General features: G+C 41.8%; 1 protein-coding gene and 1 long non-coding RNA gene across 6 annotated transcripts in view; one reads left to right on the top strand and one right to left on the bottom strand.

Moving 5' to 3' along the window:
- Positions 1 to 5965, top strand: part of ENPP2 (ectonucleotide pyrophosphatase/phosphodiesterase 2) — a 144530-nt gene extending 138565 nt beyond the window's left edge. For all 5 annotated transcript variants that reach the window (XM_034668560.1, XM_019810218.2, XM_002929526.4 and 2 more), the window contains 2 exons: positions 653 to 809; positions 5367 to 5965. In XM_034668560.1, coding sequence (XP_034524451.1) covers positions 653 to 809; positions 5367 to 5537 — 328 coding nt within the window. In that variant the 3' untranslated portion in view covers positions 5538 to 5965. The remainder of the gene's footprint in view (positions 1 to 652; positions 810 to 5366) is intronic.
- Positions 426 to 27174, bottom strand: LOC109491302. The gene is made up of 3 exons (XR_002144646.2): positions 27067 to 27174; positions 26707 to 26874; positions 426 to 452 (listed from the first exon to the last, which is right to left on the bottom strand). It is a non-coding gene; the product is annotated as an uncharacterized LOC109491302 (long non-coding RNA).

Below are 27174 nucleotides of genomic sequence, written 5' to 3'. Positions count from 1 at the left end.
GGTCCACTTCACACAATTCTGTGCAAGCTATCTTCCTGAAACATGGGATCTCATGATGACTCTTCCTTGCACAGAAACTTTCAATGAGGTCTTACTCCCTAAACAATAATGCCCAAGTCCCACAACTTGGCCCTCAGAAGCCACCAAATTATGGCTTTTTTTTTAAAAAAAGATTTTATTTATTTGTTAGAGAGAGAGGGAGAGAGAGAAAGCATAAGCGGGGAGGAGAGGCAGGGCAGGGAGCTCAAGATGGGGCTCAATCCCACGACACTGGGATCATGACCTGAGCCGAAGGCAGACGCTTAATGGACTGAGCCCCCGCCAGGCGCTCCACATTATGGATTTTTATTGACTCTTCCAGCCTTACTTTCTGCTGTCTTGATCTCTTCATCATGTCCCGCCTCTCAGTCTTGGTTCAAGCTGTGTTCATTACCTGGAATATCATTTTCACTCTGTCAGGTCAAGAGAAAGAGGCGATTTCAGGCAGAAAAGCATTATGTTCAAAATACAGAAGTAGGCTAGTGCTTAGACGTGGAAAATGGTTCAGTTGAATGGGAATTAATTTTAGTGACTTGGGTGATACTCATTGGTCACCATTTGCAAAAGAAAGCGACTACCTCGACGGTCATCCTACTTCTCCCTGCCGCTGCAGGTACGTGGAGGGCAGTGCTGTCCCCGTACCAACTCACTACTACAGCATCGCCACCAGCTGCCTGGATTTCACCCAGCCCGCCGACAAGTGTGACGGCCCCCTCTCCGTCTCCTCCTTTATCCTGCCTCACAGACCAGACAATGAGGAGAGCTGCAACGTGAGTTCAAGGACAGAGTCCTTTAACACGAGTCATCTTTGTTTTGTAATTTAAATTCCCACTGGTAAACTCTTACACGTTTGTTATGAGCCATTTGGACTATACGGTGTAGCCAAGTAGAAAGAAGAAAAGACCCAAACAAAACTTTGCTTATCACCTGGGAACTTTGTGTTTGAATGGCTTTTTAATTTTCAGTGTAAGGGTGTGCGGAAGAGGAGCATGGGGTGTGTGTGTGTGTGTGTGTGTGTGTGTGTGTGTGTGTGTGTGTGTATTTATTTATTTATTTATTGTAGTTCTCATTATGTGTTCGATTTTGTCAAGTGATCAAAGTGCCCAAATGTTTTTGGTTTTGCAAGAGATATACTTGGTAAAGGAAAAAAGGAGCAACATTGTGATAATTGTTGGAACTAGGTAAGAATTCACAGGGGTTCTTTATATTAGGCTCGACTTTTGTGGATGTTTGAAAATGTCTATAATAAAAACTTTTTTTAAAGATACACACACACAGGCATATATACTTTATAAATCATAGTTTTCACCTGCTACAAGTTATGAGGGCAGTTGTGACAGGTCACCCCATTCTCAAATAGCACAGATGACTTGTCCGTGGAGCAGGAAGGCGTCATGAGAAAGCCCTGGGCAGGTATTGGAGCGAGGCACTGGGCTCCTGGCCCTGTACGCATTTTGCCTACACAGATCTCATCACTTCCCCAGATCTCTTCAATGTGTTAGAAAAGCTGTGCTCCAAGGTTGGTTTTAGAAGTAATAGTCCCCATGGTTTTGCTTTATAGAATAGAAGGAGCAGGGATGTATATAGTCTACCAAAGAGGGTTTTACTCACACGTCCTACCCAGTTCCTAAATTGAGTAAGGCGCTCTGGGAGAAAGAGCAGTCTGTTAAACATACTTCCTACTCTAGGGGTCTGCCGTGGGCTCCAGCGAATCCAACAGGTGCAGAAACTGCTACAAAAGGCAAAAAGCCGTAAGAATGAGCACTGGGTGTTATACTCAACTAATGATTCATTGAATGCTACTTCAAGAACTAATGATGTACTACACGCTGGCTTACTTGAATTAAAAATCGCTTCGCTGGAGATTATTGGCTTCATGGGCAAGGTAGCTATTGGTCTGTGGCTTCAGCTGTGGGTGAATACAGGAAAGCAATACAGGGGGAAAAACGGAAATTTGAAATATGGCCAAGAAAGCTAATGAAGCTTGACCAGAATGTTGGGAATGAGGGTAACAGTGGGACATAAGGTTTAAAAGATTCAAAATAAAAGTCATAGTAATAGTAGCCCTAGTGGCAGAGGTAATAATTGCCACTATTTTCTGAGTCCGTGTTGCCTGCCCAGAACCGTGCAGGTCCTGCATACAGATTATTTCTAACCATCGCTTTACTCTACTAGGCAGGCATGTATGTTCTTTCCCCTACTCCTGTTTTATTAACTGTTTTGAAAACTCTAGGTAATAAAGGAAAAGTACATTGTCACCCGGTTAGTTAGTAGGAGAGCAGAACTTTAGATTCAAGGCTTCTGACTTCAAAAGCCCATCCTCTTTAAAGTTTATCAGATTTCCGTAGCAGAACCTTGGGACCTTAGAAACTTTTCCAATCGCACAGGCATTAGGTAGCCATGGAAAATGCTGACTCATAAGAGCAGCATTTGGGGCTCTGCTTTAGGGAGATAAATTTAAGCTGGAAGGAGTCAAGCATGGCACTCAAAGTGCTTTGGCAAGATTCACAGGACTGAGGTTACAGAACCGGAAAGGAGGTGATAGTCTTGGAAATTTAAAAAAAGAGGGTAGGAGGCAGCAGTATTATACTGAAGGATCAATCAGATCTTGTCAATAATTTGATGGGAGGTGGAGAAGCAGGGGAACTGCAAGTGAAAGGCAGGCTGTCATCAACTTATTGGCTTGACCTTCTCCATTTTGATTATTCATAACCATGAGAGTAGCCAGTGGTGTAGCCGGGAGATGTAATGCCTCTGTAAAGCATGATATACTTTTTTTTGGACTTCGGTTTTACTAAAAACTTATGGGGAGGTGAAAATTTTTGCAAAAAATCTTAACCCATATATTATGGAGTGAAATTCTAAATTGCCATGCATTTTTAAGACAGAAGACTACAAAGACATTCCAGCCTGGTAGTAGGCCACTTAAGGTGCACCTCGATTCCTGGGGAGTATATGTTCAAGTTTCTCTGTCAGTAGGGGAATTTGGTGATGGGAAAGTCAGTTCAAAGGCATTCTTCAGTCATCCCAGATTGTAGAACTGACAAAGGAAATCCACAGATGTCCTCACAGGTCTTCCTCCCCTCTTTGGCTCCTGACTCTGCTTAGAACTTAGAGGTATTTCTGGTAGGGTTCATGGTGAGCATGTGTCTTCTTCTGCCTACACAGACACCTGTCCTTGCTTTGAAGGTCACTTTATAACTGCTGGGGCTTGAATTCACAAACTTAGGAGAAAATCAGGAGGAAAAGACCGGTGAAAAGTAAATGTCCGTAGCAAGAAAGACAATAAGCAAGTTGTTGGGTGGGCTTTTTTGTTTGCATTCATCTTCTAAATTATTTATAAAGTGTTTCCTTCCCTTCCCTTGGTGAGCGTGAACTTGTATTTGCATGTTATTAGTTTTGCGTTTCACACCAGAGTCTCCCCCACCAAAGACTTTGTGGATTGCCAGCTTGCGTCAGGCAGAAGATATTTTCGTCCCGTGTTGCGTGGCCAGTGTTTCCTAATGACTAGTGGCAGGCGAGATTCTCGCATGTGAGAACCAGAAGAAAATGTCCTTCAAATGAAATTGGCAAATTACTTCCCAAGGAAAGAAATAGCAAAAGACAGTTTTTTTCTTTGAATTCTTATAATCCCAGCTGGCCACTATTTAAAATTTAACCCCTTTGTCTGTACATTCAAATGACTGCATTGACAAAAGAAAAATTAGACCCCTAAAAAAATCAAAGAGTTGAATATGAAAATTCTCCCAAAATATAGCTTTGTGCGTACTCTGCTTACTCTGAGGGGGTCCCGATCCATTTGGAGACCTCCTACTTCGTTAATTATATGGTCACAGGAGGATCGGTCAGCACCGTTGTGGGCAGAGTTATATTTAGGTCTGTCTCTTCCTGTGAATCGCGGAGAACTTGGTTAGCTTGGGTTAGGAGGGTGGGGCATGGAGGGTTAAAATCCTTACTTCCCCAGCCGGCAAAGCAATTTCTTCCTATTTCTTCATTTTGCCCGGGATGGCCAGGCATCAGTTGCCTGAGCCAACACCCTCGTGGTACATATTTAGCACCGGCAGAAGCTGCTGTAGCTCCCTGTCCAGGTCTGTGTGGGTTGGAGCTTTCCGAGAAAACCCTTTGCAGGTTCTCGGGCTTTGGTGGGGAGTTCATTGAGACCACGAGCGGTGAAGGAGCTGGGCGAGGGCATTTCTGAACATACTCAGCCCTCAGACACACAGCCACCCTTCAACTTGTAGAATGGCTCTTGGGAGCCATGCCAATTCTGGGGGCATTTGGGAATGAAATTATTTGCAAAGGCCCTCCTGCCTCAGGTCTGCTGATGAAGGTAGGCATTTCCCCCAGAATTCTCAGGGCTCTCAGATCTCATTCTTTCTCTCGACTTCCCACAAAAGTGAAAAAAGATATTTTTAAAATGTAAAGGACTACTCCTCTTGGATTATTTTTAGTTTCACACTTAGATACACATAAGACATCTGGATGTCTTTCATTGGAATTTGTGCCAATGAGGCCATCGTGGCAAGTAGCTAAGACAGAAAGAAGTTTCCTTTCTTTTTTCCATGACTTTGTTTCCTTATCTTTTGTCCCCCCCTTTTCTCTTCTATTTTTCTTTCTACTGTCTGGGGAGCTGCTGAAGTAAGTATTATTTTCCTTGTGAACCAATGGAGAAAGCCTAGAGAGGTTAAGTAGCTTGGCCAAGGTCTCCTATCCAGAAAGTCATAAAGCCGCAATTCCAGCCCCTTGGGCTCCAAAACTCCAGGTGTAGCTACTGAGCTGCTTTCAATTGAACTCATTATTCAAATTTCAATTCATTGCAATTTGATAGACGACGTACTTGATATTGCGGGTTCTTCCGAAAGACCGGGAACACACGCATGACATTTTATGCGTTGGGCATGAGCTCTTCACTTTCCTTAGGAGCCAGAAGAACATTCCAAATGACTTCTGCTCTGTGCTCCCCCTTGCAGTTTGACAGCAGCGGGTAAAGAAATACATTGCTGAGTTCTCCAGGGCCTTTGGTTTTTGTAGTTTTGATTTATGCTCTGAAAACCTATTGAGTCAAATGCCCTTTCACACCACATGTCTCATTTATTTGGTACAGCTAATTGCTGTTGAAAACGTTTACAGCCGAGGGCAGGTATTCGTGGCACGTTCCCAACAGGAATGTGGTAGAGCAGCCAGGGAGGCCAGGAAGGAATCAGACACACTGGCTCTGGGTGCAGGGGTATGGAGGGCGGGCTCATTTGCGGACTTGAAGCAAACTGACCGTTTGGAGAACCTCTCTGGGAAAGTCTGGCTCTGATTGTATCCTGTTTCCACTGCAGAGCTCAGAGGACGAGTCACAGTGGGTGGAAGAACTCATAAAGATGCATACAGCTCGCGTGCGGGACATCGAACAGCTCACCAGTCTGGATTTCTTCCGGAAGACGAGCCGCAGCTATCCAGAAATTCTGACACTAAAGACATACCTGCATACATATGAGAGTGAGATCTAACTCTCTCATCATCTGCAGCGCAGTCTTATCAACTGGTGTATATTTTTATATTGTTTTTGTATTTATTAATTTGAAACCCGGACATTAAAAAAAATGTTAGTATTTTAATCCTGTACCAAATCTGACATAGTACTCCTGAATGACTCCACTGTTTGCCTCTAATGCTTGATTTAGGTAGTCTTGTGTTTTGAGTAGAGCTTGTAATAAATACTGCAGCTTGCTTTTTAGTGGACGCTTCTAAATGGTGCTGCAAATTTGATATTTGCATTGAGGAAATATTAATTTTCCAATGCACAGTTGCCACATTTACTCCTGTACTGTATCGAAATACTGATTTTGTAAAGTTGCATTCATTTACTGTTAATTATGACAGATATATTTAAGCCTTATAGACCAATCCTAAGTATAATAAATCACACATTCAGTTTTTTTCTGGTTTATTTGGCCTTCGTTTCACTTACAAATGTGAGTATTTGCTTCTGGTATATTCATGCATGAAAGGTATGGTTTTTTTTTTTTTTTTTTTTTTTTTTTTTTTGTATTGAGCCCTCTTCATCGCTGAATAGAATGCATATAGTCAAAGGAACATCCATGATATTCAACCACAGTGGCCTGGATGAAATAGTTTAGGTACACATCTCTGGGAAATCGGGAGGGCAGAGGACCAGAGGAACAAGACCTCCTGAATACCCTCTCTCACCAATCTCTTTTAAAAATATTTTGACTTTTGGAAGAGTAGGTTCTTTTGATAAGTTGGTTCAAAGCCCTAAGTATTAAACTCAACTGAGACTGTCTTAGGCATATATTCCGTATAAGGTCAACCTAAGAACTATGGAGGGTAGAAAGAGAAGACAGTGGGATGGGGTTTAGCTGTAAAAGTGTAATTAACCCATTCAGGTAGAAAATAATAAACACCAAGTGAAAAGTGTTAGTAATAATACAATATGACAGGGGTCTGAATGGTGGGTGGGGTGATGGTAGATGGACACAGTTTTAAGTAATGAAGGACAGAATGAGGAAGTCATTCAGAGATTTTCAGTTCTTCTGATTGTGTCTTAGAGAAAGGATCACATTAGTGTCCTCTATCTCTAATAGTTACTAATCCCCCTTTAAAAAAAAAAAGGCCAGCATATTGCTTTGTTTTCATTACGTTAATTTTTACAGTTGCCTCTTTTATGGCCAGTGAAATGGGTGTTTAATTTCTATAAAGTTCCCTTTAAAAATAAATTTGTTGGGGCGCCTGGGTGGCACAGCGGTTAAGCGTCTGCCTTGGGCTCAGGGCGTGATCCCGGCGTTACGGGATCGAGCCCCACATCAGTCTCTTCTGCTAGGAGCCTGCTTCTTCCTCTCCCACTCCCCCTGCTTGTGTTCCCTCTCTCGCTGGTTGTCTCTATCTCTGTCAAATAAATAAATAAAAATCTTTAAAAAAAAATAAAATAAAAATAAATTTGTTTAAGAAGGAAGACACTGTGTCAAATAAAAAACACATTACAACAGAAGTAGGAGAGATTTTACTGGGATGTGGGAAACATCACAAAAGTGGTAAGAAAAAAAAGTGATGATTGGAAACCAGCTGTTGGAATCCCCGGGAAGAAGTGAACACGATTCTAAAGACTGTTGGATTTACTGAGCACCCACTATGTTCCAGGCACGTCTCTGGCCCTTCATATGCCTTGTGTCTAAACACTGAAAAATGAGGAGCTCAGGGAAGATTTTATGGAAAAGAGAAAAATGAGGACGGCAATGGGGAATAATGTGTGCATTGGGCCTTGTAGTTTGGGCTAGTATGAAAGTACGGTAGAAATGAACTGGAATATGGCTCATTATTCATTATTTTTTTAAGATTTTATTTATTTATTTATTTGACAGAGAGAGAGAGACAGCCAGTGAGAGAGGGAACACAAGCAGGGGGAGTGGGAGAGGAAGAAGTAGGCTCCCAGCAGAGCAGGGGGTCTGAGGTGGGGCTCTATCCCAGGACCCTGGGATCACGACCTGGGCCGAAGGTAGACGCTTAACAACTGAGCCACCCAGGTGCCCCTCATTGTTTGTTTAATAGTCAATAATGATGTATTGATCACTTGCTACATCCCGGTACATTTACTTGCTACTGGGGATAACACTGTAAAAAGATAGATGTGGTCTCAGATGTCATGAGTGTGGTATGTGCTGTGAAGGAATTAGGTGCAGAGGGACAAGGGGCTAGAAAGAGAAGAGCCTTGTAGATGACATTACAACCGAGACTTGGAGGATGAGAGGCACAGGGACTGAGAGAAGAGCATGGCCAAGGACTGGGGGTGGGAAAGGTCTTGAAACGTGTGAGGATCTGAAAGGAGACAGGTGTATCTGAGCATAGTGGCAAGGTTGATAAGGACCAGGCGAGTAGATCCTTAGAAGCCCACTGAGGCATTTGGATTCGGTTCTAAGTGCAGTGGGAAATAAGTGTCAAGCAGAGGTGTGATAGAATCTGATTTACGATTTCAGCAGATTGACATAGATATGCAATAATTACATAGTGTGCTCTAACCGGAATTCCGCAGAAAATACACCTGATACCTCGTAAGGTCCCTAATGCTGTTTCCCAACAGTAACATTATAAGAGAAGGGTCAATTCTGGCTTTTGTTAATTGCAATAGTTGCAATCTCCTTGCTTAGCTAGATTTCTAGATCACCTCAAATTGAACTCTTCTCAAAATAGGTTATACTCAAGGCTTTTTGGGTGAGCAATTGCAAATTTAGTTGAGTACTGCTGCTCTATTTTTATCCTTAGGTCAAATCTTTCTTTCTCATAAATAAACTTCATCCCCAGAGAGAACATCAACCACTCTGTATTTCAGGTGAGTGGCTTTGCCGATAAACACATGTCATTAATTGTGGGGTTATTTACAAAAGTCCCTGAATGGACAGGGGCTCTATTAAAATGAGGCCTGAAAGACTATTTTAAGTTGGGTATTTGTTATTTTTTATATTGAGCCCTTAGTCCATTCATGCTTTCATTGAGCAAGTTGCCAATGGCTCGCTAGCATGGTGGTCCTGTGCTAGCGGATGGATTCAGAAATTGCCTCTCTAAAATGAGCTCATTGTAAATAGTGTAAACCAGGAAAGCAGCCACATAGTTTCCCAAGAGCAAAAACATTCCGAATTGTTTTTAGGAGAGTTGACTTTAAAAAAAAAAAAAAAATCTCTGAACAAAAGTAATGTTTGGGGCCAGTTGGGTTTGTATACTGCCCACGAGCCACAGCCCCCAAATCCAGTGCCCATTATTCCTTGTGGCGGTTGGGAAGAGGGTGGCTATGGTGAAGTCCAGATGATTCCTCCTGTTTGGATTTTTCTCACTTCAACTGTCTCTCACTATGTCTGCTGAGTCAGGACCGGGCTGCCTTGTGGGTGGGAAGTGGTAGAGGCAATGGGAATTCTCCCATGGCTCTGAGCAGAGGGACTGTATGGGACAGTGAGGAACCAGATTTAGATGTTCGAGTTTGTAGCCTGGGGTAAATAGAGCATTGCTGGAGGCCCCACCAAGAGTGGCGGAAGTTCCTGTTTGGGCTGCATTTCTAGGAAGCACATGTTCTTGACCCCTCTTGGCAGGGATATTCAGTTTTGGCTGGAATATAAAAACGGAAATGATGCCCCTGCCCTATGAAATTTTGCACTCTGGCTATTGGGAGCAGGCAGAACTCCAGTACTTGTGTGACACTGGGCCCTGCTCCCTTGAATTCCTTCAGGTGGCTCCTTCCCTGCCTTGGGTAGTTCCTCCCACAAAGGCTCAGGTCATGATCTCAGGGTAGAGATGGCAAGCCCCAAGTGGGATCTCTGCGCTGACTGGGGAGACCGCTTGAGATTTTCTCCTTCTCCCTCTGCCCTTTCCCCCACTTGCACTCTCTCTCAAACAAATAATACAATCATTTTTTCTTTTTAAAGCTGGAGATTTGCACTTACATGGTATTGGGCAACATAAACTCTAAATGCTTTCATCTGTAAAACAGTGATAATTACACCTATTTCTCAGAGTTGGTGTAAGAATCATGGCAGGAAATCTCGCTGAAACATAATTTGGTAAATTTTTCCGTTCATTTTTATCTCCATTTCCCACCAAGGCAGACATACCCTTTTAAAGTATTTTCTTGGCTTTGGGTCTTTTTGCAGAGTAGGGTTGGGAAGCAGAAGCAGTCTGAAATGAATGGATTTCATGTCTTTTGTGAAAGAGGAATCCACTGAAGAAGTGAAAAGAAATAGCCTTTAGAGTGCCGGGGGGAGGGTGGGAATCCTTCCCTCAGATTCAGAATTGGAGAGAAGTCTGTGGGTCTGAGCATGTGGTTACACTCCAGGATGTGCTATGTGATACTTTTGGGGAGTTGGGACCCTAGGCCCTGGGGGTCCTGGCCAGAACTTAGAAACAGGAGATCAGCAAACCTCAAAGGCCCTAGACACATGCACAGTGAAGACATGCATGCCAATTGAACTTCTCATATCATTTTTCATTTATTAGATTCTGGTATGACCCTGGGGGGGATGATGGGAACCTCAAGGAAGACTGAATGAAAACATGACTAAGCCATGTAAGCTGGATACACAAATTAGAAATGAAATTTATTTTAGGGAAATAAAGTTTTACTTCTTGAGCAGTGAGATATATGACAGCTACATTTGGGAAATGCTTAGCACCATGCTTGCTATGTGCCAGGTGTTCAATAAATACTAGTTGAACAAAATCAAGTTAGGAAAAAAGAAAACATGGAAAGAGCAGCCTCAGAAGTAGGAAACAGTGGGTATTATGAAACCCAAGGAGAAAGACACTTTCAAAATGAAGAAAGTGGTCAGTGACATCAAATGCCAGAGAGCAGTTATATGGGAATTTGAAAGCATCCATTGAATTTTGAAAGACGGTGGTCAAGGAACTTGACCTTCCTGGAAGCACATTCAATGAAGTGGCCTGAAAAACCACGGAATTGCACTGGGTTGAGGAGAGAATGGAAGAGTATACTGCAGGCAGTGAGGAGAGACTACTCTTTGAAGAAATAAGAAATAGGATAAATAGACAATAGTGCAGTCTGGGGTAGAGTTGAGGGAGGATTTGCTTCTATTTGGGATGGGAAAAAACTTTACGGGCTGTTGAGAAGATTTCATAATCCTGGAAAGGCACTAATGGGTAAAGGAGTTGCAAGGCAAACAAATTTGAAATTGAAAGCAATTGATAGAGTCAGGGGTAGTAGATTTGCCTTCAAATTAAGGAACTACTAGAATTACATCTTGGGGTAAGTGTTAGCATGGAACACACTATGTACATTACACTTTGCAAAATGGTAGCCTGAAGGCTGGACACAAAGCACAGATTGCTTCGTTGTATCCATGGGATATTTTTTAAAAAATGAGTTAGATGCCAAATTTGAAAATCAATAAATTTCACTTAAAAATCCAGCTGTTTGACTTCTCTTAAAATGTTAAGAATTTTTTAGTTAGTCCTTGTAAACTATTGTTTCTGTCAACAATCAGTGGAAGCCTATTTGGCTGCCCTTAGGGCAATCATTCTCTAGAACAGGGGTTGGCAAATAAATATTTTCCATAAAAGGTTTTGCCATCCAGTCTCTAATTATTCATTTCTGCCATCGTAGTGTAAAAGGAGCCATGGGCACTACATCAATGAAAGACCTTTGCTTTGTTCCACTAAATTTTATTCTGGACACTGAAATTTGAATTTCATTTCATTTTCATGCATCGAGAAATATTGTTCTTTGGGTTTTTTCCCGACCATGAAAAATTTTCACTGTTCTTAGTTTTTTGGCCAGATAGAAACAGGTGACTGGCTGGATAGTTCCTAACTGCTGCTTTGGATCACCACCTTTCCCATTGTTCTTTCCACTCTAGGTGGAGTACAAGTTCCATTTTTTATTGTGTTTGTACATTTGTTTTTCTCCAACTTGCCTTATTACATTAATTTACTTTGCTTGTCTTTAGGCATTTGACTTTGACCACCCTCCATGTAGGGTGACCAGATGTCTTGGATTGAAGGCCTGTCAGTACTAAAACCAGGAAAGTCTTGGGCAAACCATGAAGAGCTGGTTTACATTATTTTACATTTCTGTTCTAGTTTGCCTTTGGAAAAGCATTGCCATTTTAAATAACTCATTTAATAATCTTCAATAATCTTTTATCTCTTTCCTTCCATAGGGCTTTTTTTTGCCATGCGGTAGTAACTTCAACCAGTGTTGTACTGTAATCTCTTTATCTCCCGCATCTCCAAAGTGGCTGTCTCGTTATCTATTCAGAGCACTTTGCATAGTACCTAGCTTGGTCTCATTATCATCAAGTGATAGATGAGTGACTCACGAAACTTATTCTCTCTTCACGCTCTGAGATAATCTCATTATAGGTGAAAAACTGGGCTGAGATGAAGATCTAATGGTAATCTCGAGGCTGGCAACTTACTCACGACCTCTGGCATCCTGAAATGAGAGCTGTTTCTTTTCCATGTTGATAACATCCACTCTGGGCCATGAAAACACCCCAGCCATTTCTGGGTTTTTTTTGGGTTTTTTTGTTTTTTCTTTTTTTCTTCTGTCCTGTTCCCCTACTTCACTGAAACTCAGTTGCCCACTTGGTCAAATGAGTCCAGCCTCTCCACTGTCCCCTTTCGCATAAACAGCTTGAAATGGCAACATGAGGAAAGACCGTATGGCTTTGAAATCAGATGTGGGTTCAGGTCTGGACTCCACCATGTGCTGGTTCTCTGACGTGTTTCTCACATTGTGGCCACCTCATTTGTAACATAGGGATGGTCATAGGTACCTCTTTGAATATCGTGAAAACTAGAGATAATGAATATACAGCACCGAGTATTATGTCTGATTCAACGAATCAGGAGCAAGGTAAGTCCCAGGTTAAATCACGAATTTGAAAACCAGGGTTCTCATCTTATGCTGCCACTAACTTTTGGAGTTACGTGCCTTGTCTCAAACATAAAAGGAAAGCAAATTGGATGATCTCTCTAGCCTAATTCAATGATCAGAATTTTTTAATTTTGAGTTTCTAAACTCTACATCCCGCTCCACCCCTAATCTCTGAATCTTTGTCTACTTAATTTGTTTTTTTTTTAATTTTGTTTTGTCTACTCAATTTAAATGTAGAATTTTTTATATAACCTTTACCAATAGTTTGTTCCAAAGTCAAGATTATATATTCCCATCTTTGTGTTTCCATCACAATCTATCCAAGTAAGAGATGACATTTATCTTGTCAATTTTTATTGAGTTGTTTGCCACTGGTTTCTCTCTGGCTGGGGGCTATTTGGATCATAATCTCCATTACTAGTGATGTTCTGTAGGTTGGCTAGTTGAATTTAAATAAAAAAATCTCCATTATGTATTGATGTATTCCTACTGTCCACTTAGAACTTGATAAAGGTCCCAGGATGAATGAATGCCTAAGAACAAGGAGTTTTAAATGATTTTCATAAGGATAGAAGAACATCAAATTACCTTACTTTTTTTTTTTTAAGATTTTTATCCATTTACTTGGCAGAGGCAGACAGCCAGTGAGAGAGAGAACACAAGCAGGCAGAGTGGGAGAGGAAGAAGCAGGCTCCTAGCGGAGGAGCCCTGATGTGGGGCTCGATCCGAGAACGCTGGGATCATGCCCTGAGCCGAAGGCAGACACTTAACGACTGTACCACCCAGGCGACCCTCAAATTACCTTACTTAACCAAATATGTAAAACATAAATTGCTTTTAGATTTTTGCTGCCCATGGCCATTGCCAATGATGGGCATTTCAATATTCATCTCTCCTCACACTTCCCTTTTGACCCCTACTCCTTTTGTATTTCTTCTTCCCTGGTTGGCTGTTTGGAGAGACTTCACTCACCCAGCGAGATGGACTAAATTCTAGAACCCAGTGACATTTTGTCTTTGCAGTCAAGTTTTTGCTTTCCTTTAACTTTGAGACAAAATAAATGCAAGGGATTCTTAGCAGTGAGCTGGGCACCATAGCTCTTAATATGTGATTTTAAATTGGATAGATTCTTTTACACATTTTCCCTACCTGACTATAGGCAAAACATTTTGTCCTCCAGGGATTTTCTCTTAAGAATCTCTAAAGAGAAAGTGCTGGGCCAGATTTTATGATTTTTAACTTTCAAGCATGATCTCTAGCTTAGGTTGGCCTGGTTGAGAATATTGACTTGTCTACTTATTAGCAATGAGAACTTGCAACAGTCCCTTAACTTCACCAAACCTCACTTTCCTATCTGTAAAATTGGGTTAATGAAGCACCCACCTCAGGGGATCATTATAAGAATTCTATTAGATAATGGAGATAAAGGTGGCATGAAGATTAGCAATGTCTACTGTAAACACACACACACAAAATCCAAACAATTTAAACTGTCACATAAGTCAGACTATCTAATTGACTCTTATTTTGTTGATCTTTGAAGCTATCAGAATATAGAGATTATCACAAAGACTCAGTAACCTGTGAGGAACATTTGCAGTGGCTTTGGCTGCTGGGATCCACCCCTACCCCTTTGAGTAGCAGCACTGCAATCTCCTTCTAAGATACCACTTTTGTTTATCCCTCTCTGAGTTCATGCAATTTGAGTGATAAGGATCCACTCCAGTATTATGGTCATGTTACTCAGATCTGACCAATTTTGATTTGTTTTTTCCTGGGCACAGTGTAGTTCTGAGTGGCATGTGACCTAATCAGGACCAATGAGACACAGTGGGACTTTGGCTGAAACGTCCAGAAAGGAGATTCTCTTTCCTACTAGACTTGAACCCTGGAGGGTGCAAAGCTGGATCGAGATATTCTTGTTTTTCCCTGGAGAGAAGACTAGTCCAGGTATGGTGTGTTATAGTAGACAGAGAGCGAGGTAAAGAGAAACAACCTGGGTCCCTGCCTAAGCCAAGCATGTTAGGTAGGCATTACAACTAACCTTTCTAGTAACATGGGCCAACAAACATCTTTTTTACTTCAGTTAGTTTGGGCTTGAATTTGACACATAATTGAAAGAGTTCAGACTCACATAGGAGCTGGTTGTTTTGGCCTTCTCCAGATTAAGGTATATGAATCAATCCCAGACTCAGAAAACAGTCTTAGTGACATAGCCCCTTTTCACCTCTACCATCATTAGCTGCTTCATCTCAAAGCTCTTGTTTCAACTTCTTTTCGCCACACTTCCACCTCCATTAATTCATCTCATCTATTTCCTGGTCACAATCATACTCTCCTACTAACTCCCTCCCAGTGCCTGGCTCCCTCGTCAGTGCCTACTGGTCTTTGACTCTAACCTGGCCTCCTACACCCTTCAAGTGCAGCAATGAACAAACACATAACCCATACTAATCTAGCAATTGGTTCAATCATATTCCTTCTGAGATTTCTCAGGTATAAGGATAAACTTGAGTGTCCAGATCCTGTGTGAAGCTGGTGAGAGAACTAGTTCATTTCTTTTTTGTAAACCCACAGACCAGCTCATTCAGCTGAATTAGATGAGAGGAGCTCCAGGGGCTCCAGGGGCTCCAGGGGCTCTGACTGTGAAGCTTGTAGATTCCTCATTTGTAGAGGCTGGAGAAGAAGGGAAGGCAAAGGAGAGTGAGAGTGCGGTATGATCACAGTATAATTTTCCTCCCGCTGGGAGCAGTTCAAGCGTATTCTACAAATGTCAGGGAACCAATGACTCATCAAATAGTCGAGTGTTGGTTTTGGAAAAGGGAGAGGAAGTCACTGCTTTGGAGCTCAGTGATGGATTTGCACTAAGGTGAGATCTCATCACACCAGTGGGACTGAAATATTGGCAGTAATCCCTTGTTCTTTTCTGAGCCCGGGAGAGGTGCCATGTCCCCTTAGATCCAGGAGTGGGGTGACGTACTAGCAGTCAGAAAATATTGAGCATAAGTCTTCCAAAGGTAACACCTCCTGTGCCTCCAAGGACCAAGATGCTGTCTGTGAAGTGAAGCTTCAATTCCCTTACGACAAAAGGGGACCAGCGTCACCTTCTGTCCCACCACCCTGGCAAAGGGAAAGGTGGGGAGAGCATCCGTCACTTGGTTAATCTGGGCAAATGTGAGCTGCAGATGAAAAGCAGCTGTAAGAGAGAATCTTGCTAGACGTTTCCACCCCTTGGCCCATATCTCTGCTCCACTTGCTGAGTTTGGGAAGTAAGAAAACACAATTATTGACTCAGAAGCATGAGAGAGGGACACAAGCCCAAGAAAGGGAAAAAAAACAATGGATGGGGCTTTTCAACAAAGCACACAGTTCCCTATGTAACACTTGTTTCATGTGAACTCATGCTACCTGCATGTTACAGGTCACAGGTATGGCTGATGTAACTGATGTGTTGAAGTGGAGATAACTCATGGGGGAGGGGTGAAGTCACTTTCTATGACTCTCTTCTTTTTTTTTTAATGTTCTTGAGCAAAGACCATAACTTCCTGACCACTTCTGCAACCTCCAGAAAGTGTACACCTCACCCATTCATTCTTTTCAAGAATGATGAGGTGTGTGTAGATGTTTGTGTATGTTTGGTGGTAGTGATGGGTGTTTTAGGAACGAGGTCCCATGGTCTTAGGGTCTGTTCTATCTCTCTTAGTAAGTCCTGGTGGTAGAGGTAGGGAAAGGGAGGGAGACAAGAGCCTGGTCCCAGTTGTTGGCAGCCAGTGGTAGACACTCCCTTTAGAATGTGGCTTACAAGTGGTAATTGGGGCCTCAGCTTTTGGCCTTCATTGCAACTCTGGGATACTGGGAAAAGGGCTAGTCAGTGCCTGTAACACCTACATGTAAAAAGAGAGCTTCAGTGACAGTCCTCAGACTTGCTCCTCTCCCCTTCCTACTTTCTTGATCACCTGCCGTTGTCTCACATTGATATGGCAAAATCCGAACCTTACTTCTGCTTTTCCAGGTCTATGTCTGAGCAGTGTGGTGATCCTGGAGAAAGCCACATGACAGGGACATAGTGGAGTCACAACATTCATGATCATTCCTCATATAGGCCCTCCATCTGGCCCATCAACTCTTAACGACCTTCTACAACGACCACCATCACACTGCCCCAACATTTGAGCATGTTTCAAGCCCCTTTGCTCTGAGCTTTTGATTCCTTCTCTTACTTTCAGTGGCAGTTGAAACCATCAGATTGGAATATCTTTAAACTCAGATTAGCAAATCTGTACCTGCCCAATAGCAGAACCCAACTTTACTTCCAGTTACATTATTGGGGTGTCCCTCCTCCTAAGGTCAAACCCTCCCCTTGTGCTTTAGATTCTGCATTCTTCCGTCTTCACAGAGACTTTACACTAAAGAATCCCCACAATGAGATCTTTTCATAAATAGTTAAACATGTTTAACTCTCTTCAACCTGCAAAAAAAATTAAATTAAATTAAAATTCCTTTTATATTATACATGTCTTCTCTTACAGCTTCTTCTTACTATTTTTCTTCCAATGGTCTAATCCTTTCCAATTTTCAGAGCCAAACTTCTCAAAAAAAAAAAAACCTGTCTACACTTGGGGCCTCCATTTCCTCTGTACCCTGCACCTGGCTTCTGTCCTCTCACTCCTCAGACATAGCTCGCTAAGTCCACTAATGATCTTTATGCTACTTAATCCAATGGCCACTTTTTAGTTCACATTTTCTTGACCCCTCAGCAGTATTTGATACCACGGCCTGTCTCCTTCACCATCATTCTGAAATGCCACACCTTCTTGGACTGCCTCCTTCATCTTTGGCTGAGTCTTCTTTCTCTTTGTAGTATGTTGCTTTTTTTTTTTTTAAGATTTTACTTATTTATTTGAGAGAGAGAGCATGAGTGCATGGAGAGGGGCAAAGAGAGAGGGAGAAGCAGACTCCCTGCTCAGCAGGGAGCCTGACACAGGGTTCCATCCTTGGACTCTGAGATCATGATATGAGCCAAAGGCAGATGCTTAATCAACTGAGTCACCCAGGTGCCCTGCATGTTGCTTTTCTAACCTGCCATTAAATATTAAATTTTCTCAAGACTTGATCTGAGGCACCCCCTCTTCTTTTTTCTTCTTCTTTATCTTTTCTTTGAGGAATCTCATTGATTATGTGGCTTCCTTTAGCATGTAACCAAGGACAGCCTCCCACTTAGTCTCTAGTCCAGCTCTTACCTCAGAGCCTTTCACTTGTATATCAAAATTTCTTTTTAAAAATAGATTTTATTTATTTATTTATTTGAGAGATAGAGCACAAGCTGGGGTGGGAGGGGTGGAGGGAGAGGGAGAAGCAGACTCCCTGCTAAGCATGATCATGACCTGAGCTGAAGGCAGATGCTTAACCAATGGAGCCACCCAGACTCCCCTATATCCACATTTCTATTCAATATCACCACCCACATGTTTCAAGGCCACCTTAGACTCAGGATACCCAAGACAATGTATAAAATTTCCCTAAGCCCACTTTTTTGGTAGTGTTTGATATTTCAAAGAATGGCAGAAAGTTGAGTCAATTTTGCCATTATCTTTGATCTACTCCACTATCACTAAACCTGTCAATTTTACCCCTCTTTCTTTTTCTTTCTGGCACTTTGTCTGCCTTCATCCCATGCTTGTTTAACCCTTGCTGCTTCCCAGAGTTACAGTAAGATCTTCCTATTTGGTCTCCCTGCATGTGTTGTGGTCCTCTTCTAACCCATAATTCATGCAACAACAGGAGTGACCTTTCCAAACACAAATCTAATTATGGGTACCAGTCTTCTCCTTCCTCTTCCATGTGTCAACTATCTACTTAAAAGTCTTTAATATTACATTGTTCTTTGCCAAAAAACAGAGACCTTTAATATGACCAACAGAGTCATTTTTTTTTTTTTTTGGTACCGGTCCCTGCCACCCTCTACAGCTCCAATACCTACCATTTCTTTCCTCACTTTGTGTGCTTCTGTCACATGGGCCCTTCTTGTGTTTCTTGATTAGGTTGGGTTCCACATAGACACAGGGCTTTTGCACATGCTATTCCCTGTTCCTGGAAAAAACTTCCTTTCCTCTTCTGCCTTGTTCGTTTGCATTTACTCTTAAGCTCACAAGATAAACATCATGTCCTTAAGCATTTCATGACCTCACAATATGGATCAGAGTCTTTTCTTATGTGGTAGTGTAGTATCGCAGCATTAGTGTGGCTTGGGATAACACATTCATTTGGGCTTCATACCTGTCTGTCTGACTAGACTGTAACGGAACACGGTGGATTGCTCAGCATTGTATCCCCAGTATCCAGCCCACTATCTCAAATTTGTTAAGCACACAACAAGTATTTGTAGAATGAATGAACCAGAAGTCCTATTAGGCCCCATTGTCTTCATTGTGAGGCTTACAGAATAAGTGATACAATTGTGTACACTAACATGGGTGTATCTGACTCTAGAACCCAAGAAATACCTGGTATACAATAGCTTGTGCAGTTACTAGGGAAACAGCTTTATTCAAAGCACCCTGTGTGTGCATGTGTGCGTGTGTCTATTGTTATCATTGTTTTAAAATAGGGAAGCAGAACACAACATAACTTTTTAAAGGCTCAAATCATCTTAATTATCCCATGGGCTGTCATTAGGAGAAAAACCTAGATAATATAGAGCTTTTTGTTAAACAGGGACCATGAAATTTTGCCATAGCTTAAGGAGGCTTCGATGTAGGTTGACCTAGGTCCTGATTTATGCTTGTTGTCTGGGTGTGATTAATAACAGTGTGATTGTTCATCATGCCTTCTTTAACTCTCAGAAGTGTTCCACATTGAACTACACATCATTTGGAGATCGTGTTTATAGGCAAGGCAACAGGGCCAGTATAAAAAGGTCTGGAGTTAGGAGCCTTCAATATTAGTTCTAGTTCTGAATTTAGATTTGATTATGGCAAGTTACTTCAGTAAGTTTGAAAGAAGAGTTTCTTACTAGCCTGTGCTTGGTGATTTTTGTGGGATCTTCAAGCTAAATTATTAAAGGTAGGTTGGGTTTTCAACATGGGTAGAAAGGTCCACTAAGATTAAGGGACATATGAACAAGGCCATAGAGACATCAAACATGCATATTTAGGATCACAGGGAATTTGGTAGGACAGGGCAGAAGTTGATTGGAGAATGCAAATTAGACCATATCTTTTTACTGTCTAATTGGGAGAGAATATTTAATGAATGAAGTAAGATGATTGAAACACGTACTTTCAATAATTCTGTAGGACAGACATGAATCTGAGGTATGTAAGAAGAGTATATGAGAAATGTACTTGGAATAGATACAGTAAAAGGTGACAGAGGGCCAAAGTTGGTCACTGACAGCAGTAAAGAAAAGGGACTTGGGAAGCAAAACCACCATGAGGTAGAAATGAATGTTTTGTGACTGGGGAATAATTGGATGGGGGAGTGATTTATTCAACAAATATATATTTTTTAAAGATTTTATTTATTTATTTGACAGAAAGAGACAGCAAGAGAGGGAACAGAAGCAAGAGGAATGCGAGAGGGAGAAGCAGGCTTCCCGCCGAGCAGGGAGTCTGATTTGGGGCTCAATCCCAGGACCCTGGGATCATGACCTGAGCCGCAGGCAGATGCTTAATGGCTGAGCCACCCAGGCGCCCCTCAACAAATATTTTTAATACCTATTTTGTGCCAGATATTATGTGGTGTCTCATGGTACAAAGATGGAAAGACTTGGTTATTGATTTCAAGGAACTATGTAAATTAACAATTGTAATGAACACAACATAAATATTGGAATGGGCTTATGTTCAAAGAGCATTTAAATCATAAAGAAGGAAATTTTAAGTCTTTCTGGGTGACGGAGGGTAAGCATCATTGAGGAGGTATTTGACCTGGAGACTTAAAGAATGAGCATGGGAGTTGACTGGAATGAGAGCAGATCAATGCCAAGGCTTATCTCTTAATCACCTGTATATTCCTGGAACCCTTATGGTGTCTAGAAAATGCTGGGCGCTAGCAGGAGGTAGCTACAAAGGGAAGCAGATGATGCAGCAATGAAGGAGAGGAAGGAAACGATGTCAATTCCAGGGTTGACTTAAAGGCTGCCTTGGTATCTTCCACATCCTGAATGGCACCACGCTAGCTCGAAAGAGCTGGCACTGCCTTTGAAGTTTGCTAGCCTGCAATTAGGAGAGCTTAGCCATCAGGCGACTCTGACTCAATAAGCCGAATTGCAAATTTCTATTCTAATTACGTTCAGAAACCTTAAAAGATTTGATTATATTTTGGTCTAAGGGACAGGCCACAGATTTAAAGGAGTCAGAGGTCTTGATATTTTCTGGAATCTTTCTGCTCATCTTTAACTGAAAGGATATTTACTTTTAAACTCAGTTTTCAGGTCAATCCAATTATGCTTCTCCGTAACCCATGGTCTCATTTCACCTTGGCAGATTGGTTTCATTAGAAATAATCCACGGTGGGGGTAATGTTAACATAATATTGCTTCTAAACTAGGCATAGTTTGATGAAAGATTTGGATGTACTTGGTGGGTTGCCGTTCCAATTTCAGACTTTTTGCTGGCATTCCCTGAAAGTCTGCCAAGAGCAGGGGATGACAGCTAAATGGGCTTTTCATACTCTGAGCATGGTGGTGGAGGGTTAGCCTTGTGACTCTTTCTAAAAGCCCTGGGGAACTGATGATCAAGAGGCCCCAAACTCCTCTGAGAAATATTATTTCAAATGAGTACTTGCCAATTCCAAATTCACCAGTTAAAATTTGGGGATGAATTAGGTCATCTCTCACATTTATACATTGTTTAATCCAATTTGCAATGTAATGTCACATGCATTATCCCATTTGATCTTCATAGTAACCTGGGTTGTAGTCAAGAATGGCCTTGCCTTTTCCATTTTATGGGTTTTACAGATGAGGACTAGGTTTAAAGAGAGTAATTTGTTTGTCCATATTTGCACAGATAATTAAATGTTTATGAGGTCTGGGAAACAACTTGGTCTACTCATTCCCAGCCTCGTGCTTATTATACTTAACCATGAGGACTCACATGGTAAAACTTTAAAATATACTCATCGAACAAATGACAATTCAGTCTTTGCAGCAGATAATGTCCATATGACAGATTTAGGCAAGCAGTCATAATGAGGATAGAAAGGCACAAAAGACAATGACTTTGCTCTTCAAGGTTTGAACTTTGGTGTATCTGCCTGTCAGCACAGTGGTGGCCTTACCAATCCACTAGTCCAAATGTGTATCACCTTATCATATATATTCCAGGCATCTCCTCCCAAGACAGAGGGTCTCTATAAAGAATAAGAAGCGACTGTGATGGAAATCTTTTATGGGTAGAAGTTTCATTTAACAAAGATGATCTGCCTTAGCAGCTTAATGGTATAAATGAAGCTCCTTCTTTAATTTTTTTTGATATTCAAATTAGTTGCATCTCAAGTTGCTTCAGCAGAATGGCGTTGCTGGTCTAGACTCCTGTACCTGTCGCAATGAATTTTCCAAGAGAGAACAATCTGAACCCCCATTGTGATCTGCTGCTAAAGAATTTACAATTGTTATAGCTCTTTGGTTTATTCTCGTGGGAAGACTCTATTTTCACTGTTCTCACAATGGCTCTTGGATCAGGAAGAATTTGACATCAGCAAAAATCAGTGCTCTTCCTATGAGCAGTAGACCTTGGCTTTGAACCTAAATCTTAAGTCCAGACTCCATCTTTCTTCATTGTGAGCCCCCTTTTAAAGGCTTTGGTGGACTTAGGTTGACATCATTGTAATCTATCAAAGAGGGTTTAATGTTGAATATCAGAATGGAAGTTGATGAAACCTCTGCCACCTGTGTATCTAAAAGTTCCTTAAGCTCTGTGCAAACCTTCCAACCTAATCACAGCAATGTCTTTGATATAACAGAGTATCAGGAGGGGAAGTGTTTTGGCAAATATCCTCAAATTATTCCATTTAATAGTGTCCACTCACCTTACCTTTTTATATCCTAGAGAGGCATTTTATTTTATTTTTTTTATTTTTTATATATTTTTTAAAGAGTTTGTTATTCATTTATGCGACAGAGATAGAGACAGACAGCGAGAAAGGGAATACAAGCAGGGGGAGTGGGAGAGGAAGAAGCAGGCTCATAGTGGAGGAGCCTGATATGGGGCTCGATCCCATAACGCCGGGATCATGCCCTGAGCCAAAGGCAGATGCTTAACCGCCGTGCCACCCAGGCGCCCCTAGAGAGGCATTTTAAATGATTCTTCCTGGAATCAAGAAGTAAGAAGATATGTCCTCAAATTTTTTACATAGCAAAAACTAAGAATGAAGTAATGTTTGCCTGCCAAGGTAACTTGATATAACAGTGTCACAAACTATTGAAAAAGTTGAAAGCCTAGTGTGACACAAATATTTGAATAAGCCTTTTGTATGAGAACAGACATTTATTCTGACATTTGAATACTGAATGGATCTAAAAAAGAAATCTAAATAATTAGATAGGAATAATGAATTTATGAACACCTGATTTACAAATACCTACTCAGGCTATATTTCACTCTATTGTCAGAGAAAAAGAATAGAATAAATTGTCTTATGTTAGAATGCCTTAAAGGAAAAGAAATGAACAAAAATGAGGTGACAGGAAAGGCAATGGAGCTCTGAGTCCAAGAAGGGTACCAGGGTTGATCTGTGGCTGATGTGAAAATGTTGGGGCCAATGGACTAATGAAAGAACTGCCATGAAGTTACAGGTTATTGGGACGGCTGCAGTGGATTTGAGTAGTCAATGGTAGAAGGGTTCAAGTCCAGGGGCATTGGTGCCATCTATGATGACAGTGAGTATGGCAGCGACATCAGGGGTAGAGGTGATGGTGTTCTGATTGTTTTGTCTCATTTTATTTTCTTTGGAACATCATTTTCCAGTTTTCCTGTCAATTCTGTGTCAATTTTCTTCCAGTAAATTACTATTTTTGCTTAAGTTATTCAGTGTTACCTTCTGTCATTTATAAACAAGAATCCTGACGAGTGCAGATACTGGTATGAGTACATGCAGGTGTATCTTAGGAAAGTGTGACAAATATGGGGCAATCTGAATCAATTAGAATTAAAAGCAGTCAACGTTCAGTTTGAATTCAGGGATGATAATCTGGAAGTTCATGGCACACAGTTGGGAATCTGCCAATGAAGTTACTATCCCTGGTGATCTGGAATGAAATGTACATTAAAGGCAAGAATTTGGTAGACTGGGTAGTTTGATGCCCTACAATGGAATAAAGACCCACAGGAATTTGAGAACTATGGGTTGGGGTGGGTATTATTTGGGATCTCAGCAGGAAAGAGATGGTACACTCAAGCGGGATTTTTGAGGAGAGTTTAACAGAGGGCTTATGTACAATATTGTGGGCAGGGCTAAGAAAAATCAACAAGAATCTTAGGGATTTGAACTACAAGATCCCTTACTGCCCCCTATGCCTGAAAGAGCAAGGTGCAATTCCTAGAACCTAGAAAGAAGGATAGTTGGAGCTGTAGCTGTAAGGTTTTCTGATAGGAACTATGGACTTTGGTAGAAGAATCCAGCCACTGCTAACTCAGGGTCTGGCAGGTTGGGGGTCGGGAAATAAACTGCCCCATGTCTTCGTCTGATTTTCCCCCTCATGCATTTCATTGTCCAGACCCAACCTGAAGCCGTAAAGTTAAGGTCACCTCATTGATACAGTACACGATCACTTTTCTGTGTCAAAGAGCAAAGAGGGAAAAAAATGAAGTGTAGATCAGGATGGGCAAATGGGGACTAAACATCACGGGGTGACTAATTCTAATGACACTAGATAGCTTTGAAAAGATTGACCAATTCAAGTTCCTACATTCTTGGCTCAATGAACAACCTGAAAGAGAGGAATTTTCTATGACTATGAATAAAGAATACCTTATCTCTTGGAGGCTTAGGACTGAAAGGGTCAAAAACCAATTTCATTCTGTGGTTTGACAAATTACAATCAATTCAATTCGAAATTTTATTAGACTTCTCCTAAAACTGGGACAATGAAATAAGAAGAGACTCCTATATTAGAATGGAAATATGTTGCAGAATTTGGTATAATTGAAGTGAGCCTTCATGTTCACTTGAAACAGTGCCCCCCTTTCCAAGCTTGCTGGAAGCCTTTGTGACTAACTCCCTAACTCTTGCAAGGGAAAGCCAACTCTCCCTTTGTCCTCTCTCTACCATCCTCATTGAATTTTGTCTGTAAGGTTTGCTCCTAGAATGCATGGGATAGAAAAGTAAATTTAAAAAAATTAAATCTTGATGAACATTAGTCATTTTGGATGCTTGGAATCTAAGAATGTCGTTCTTATTTTGGGGGAAAGTCCTGAGAGAGGAGGGGGGTGATTCTCTCTACAGAACTGAAACGGGTGGACCATCCTTTCCTTAGCTCAGAGCTGGGGCAGTGACCTGTGACCCATGTGTAGCCAATGAGATTCTCTAGCATCAAGCTTTAAATGTTGAGGGAATGATGCAAGTAGCATGGTCAGTTAACAATAGTTTCTGCAGACTGTGGCAAACTCACAAGTCCAGTGTCATTATAGCAAGAATTTGGAGGCTAAGGAACATTCCGCCTAGAAGGGTGGTGTTCTAGGCAGATTATCTCTAGGCAGGACCCTGGGCACTCGTAAGTCCTAGGAGTACAGATACCTAATGGGGTTGAGTAGTTCAGGCACTTGAACTCTATCTAAGGCAGATCAGTGCAAGGTAGCTGGAGATAGAAGGGAATGAGCACTTCTGCACTACTGAGACCCTCGCATGAAAACGCTTCCCTGTTCTTTGCCCTAAGCAGCCTGGGGCTTTGCAGTGAAGGAAATGCCTCAATGATAGACCAGCGAGTATAAATGACAGAAACTCTGTTCCTTGTAGTCTTTATTCTCTGTTTTCCCTGTTTATATGTGACACTGGGACATTTTGTGTTTGCAGGACTACATCTCAGATACCCCCACTCCCTAAAAATGAATGAAACCTGATTTTGTTTACGAGTGATTACCGGTGAATCGAAGAGCAGCTGTAACATAGACTAGGACTGGTCACCAAGTGAGGGGCCCAGGGCCATCTTTCCATTTCTGCCACAGCTATAAAACTGGCAGACACAACGAAATGTGTTGGATACTCTAGTCAGGAAGTTGAGAGCCATTGAATTTCTCATCAAAGCAATCCCCTAATTCTCTCACTTAGATGCATTCTCAAATTTATAGGTCAGATTTATGAAAACCATAGCAATGGCAAGAAAAGAGGTTGCTTGGCAGACCCCATCAGGCTGTCAAGGCAACCACAAACTCTTACACATTTCTTCTTAACTCTTACCACATCCTCATTGCGACAGGTGAATAATACATCTCCTCTTATATAAAAGGCAGATGATGTTAGAGAGTGTTATGTTTGTTTCAGTTAATCCATAAAAGGGACAAGTTAATTCATAGCACCTGAAAGGTCCTGGATAGTTAATCCCTTAGGATCCAGGAAGGGGCTGAGAAAGGAAGTCTGAGCTGTAGAGACCATCCTAGGGACCAAAAATGAACAGAACAGAGTTTCCTTTGTAGGTTAAAGTTGGGGCTCTTTCAGCAAAACACTAATATTCCCTTCTGCTATGGACTGAATGTTTGTGTCCCCCTCCCCCCACACCCCAAATTCAAATGTTCAAGCCCTAACTTCTGTTGGTATTTGAGGTGGGACCTTTGGGAGGTCACTAGGTCATAAGGGTGAAGCCCTCATGAATGAGATTAGTGCCCTTTTAAGAAGAGACGTGAGAGAGCTCTCTCTCTCTCTCTCCACCATGTGGGACACAGCCAGAGGATGGCCATCTACACACCGGGAAAGGGCCCTCACCAGGAAACAAGCTAGCCAGCCAGCACCTCGATCTTGGACTTTCTCACCTCTAGAACTATGAGAAATAAATAATTGTTGATTAAGCTACCCAGTGTATGATATTCTGCTATAGCAGCCTAAGCAGACAAAGACTCAGACAGCTTCTGACTGAGAAGGCAGCAGGTTTCTCTGGGTAAGGTGAGAAGCCATTCATTAAAGGCATGTGATTATAGTAATGGCTCGGATCACATCTACAACTCAACTACCAGGAACTGAGAAAACCCACAGTCTGAGGAGAGTTGTAGACAGAACGGCCATTACTTTGCTTGTCAAAATTCACTGGGCCCCGGCTCTATGCCAGCGACCGCTCTCGATGCTCTACGTACCTCTTCTCATTTCATTCTCTCAGCCGTGCTCCCGGATCGGTTTAACTTGTGTTCATTTCATAGATGAGGCTCAGAGAAGATAAAGTCACTCGTCAAAGTCTCTTTTTCTATGTGACAGGGTGCGTCAGAACCCAGTTTTGTCTGATTCTTCAGCCCAGGCTGTTTTCACTAGAGATGGAGCAAAACATCCATGAAACGTCGCCCACAAGATAGGCATGTTTGTCTGCTCAGAGCTCATCCCTGCCCTTTTGAGGTTAACAACAACCAGTGTGTTGTGTTTTTTTTTTCCCTTTTTACCACAGGTCCCTGGGTACCACTGTCAGATTCAGAACCCCAGGCTGCCCTGAAATTTGATCCTACCCAGTGTGGGATCTTTCATATTCTTCTGTTCTTTGGCCTCACGGTTTACATAAAGCACAACATCAATCCAGTTTACCCTGGAATGAGTTCTAAAAGAAAGCACAGTAC

The sequence above is a fragment of the Ailuropoda melanoleuca genome, chromosome 9 (genome assembly GCF_002007445.2).
Source record: "Ailuropoda melanoleuca isolate Jingjing chromosome 9, ASM200744v2, whole genome shotgun sequence".
Classification (NCBI taxonomy): Eukaryota; Metazoa; Chordata; class Mammalia; order Carnivora; family Ursidae; genus Ailuropoda; species Ailuropoda melanoleuca.
Note: the sequence above shows the minus strand (reverse complement) of the source record. Positions and strands in the feature narration are given on the sequence as shown.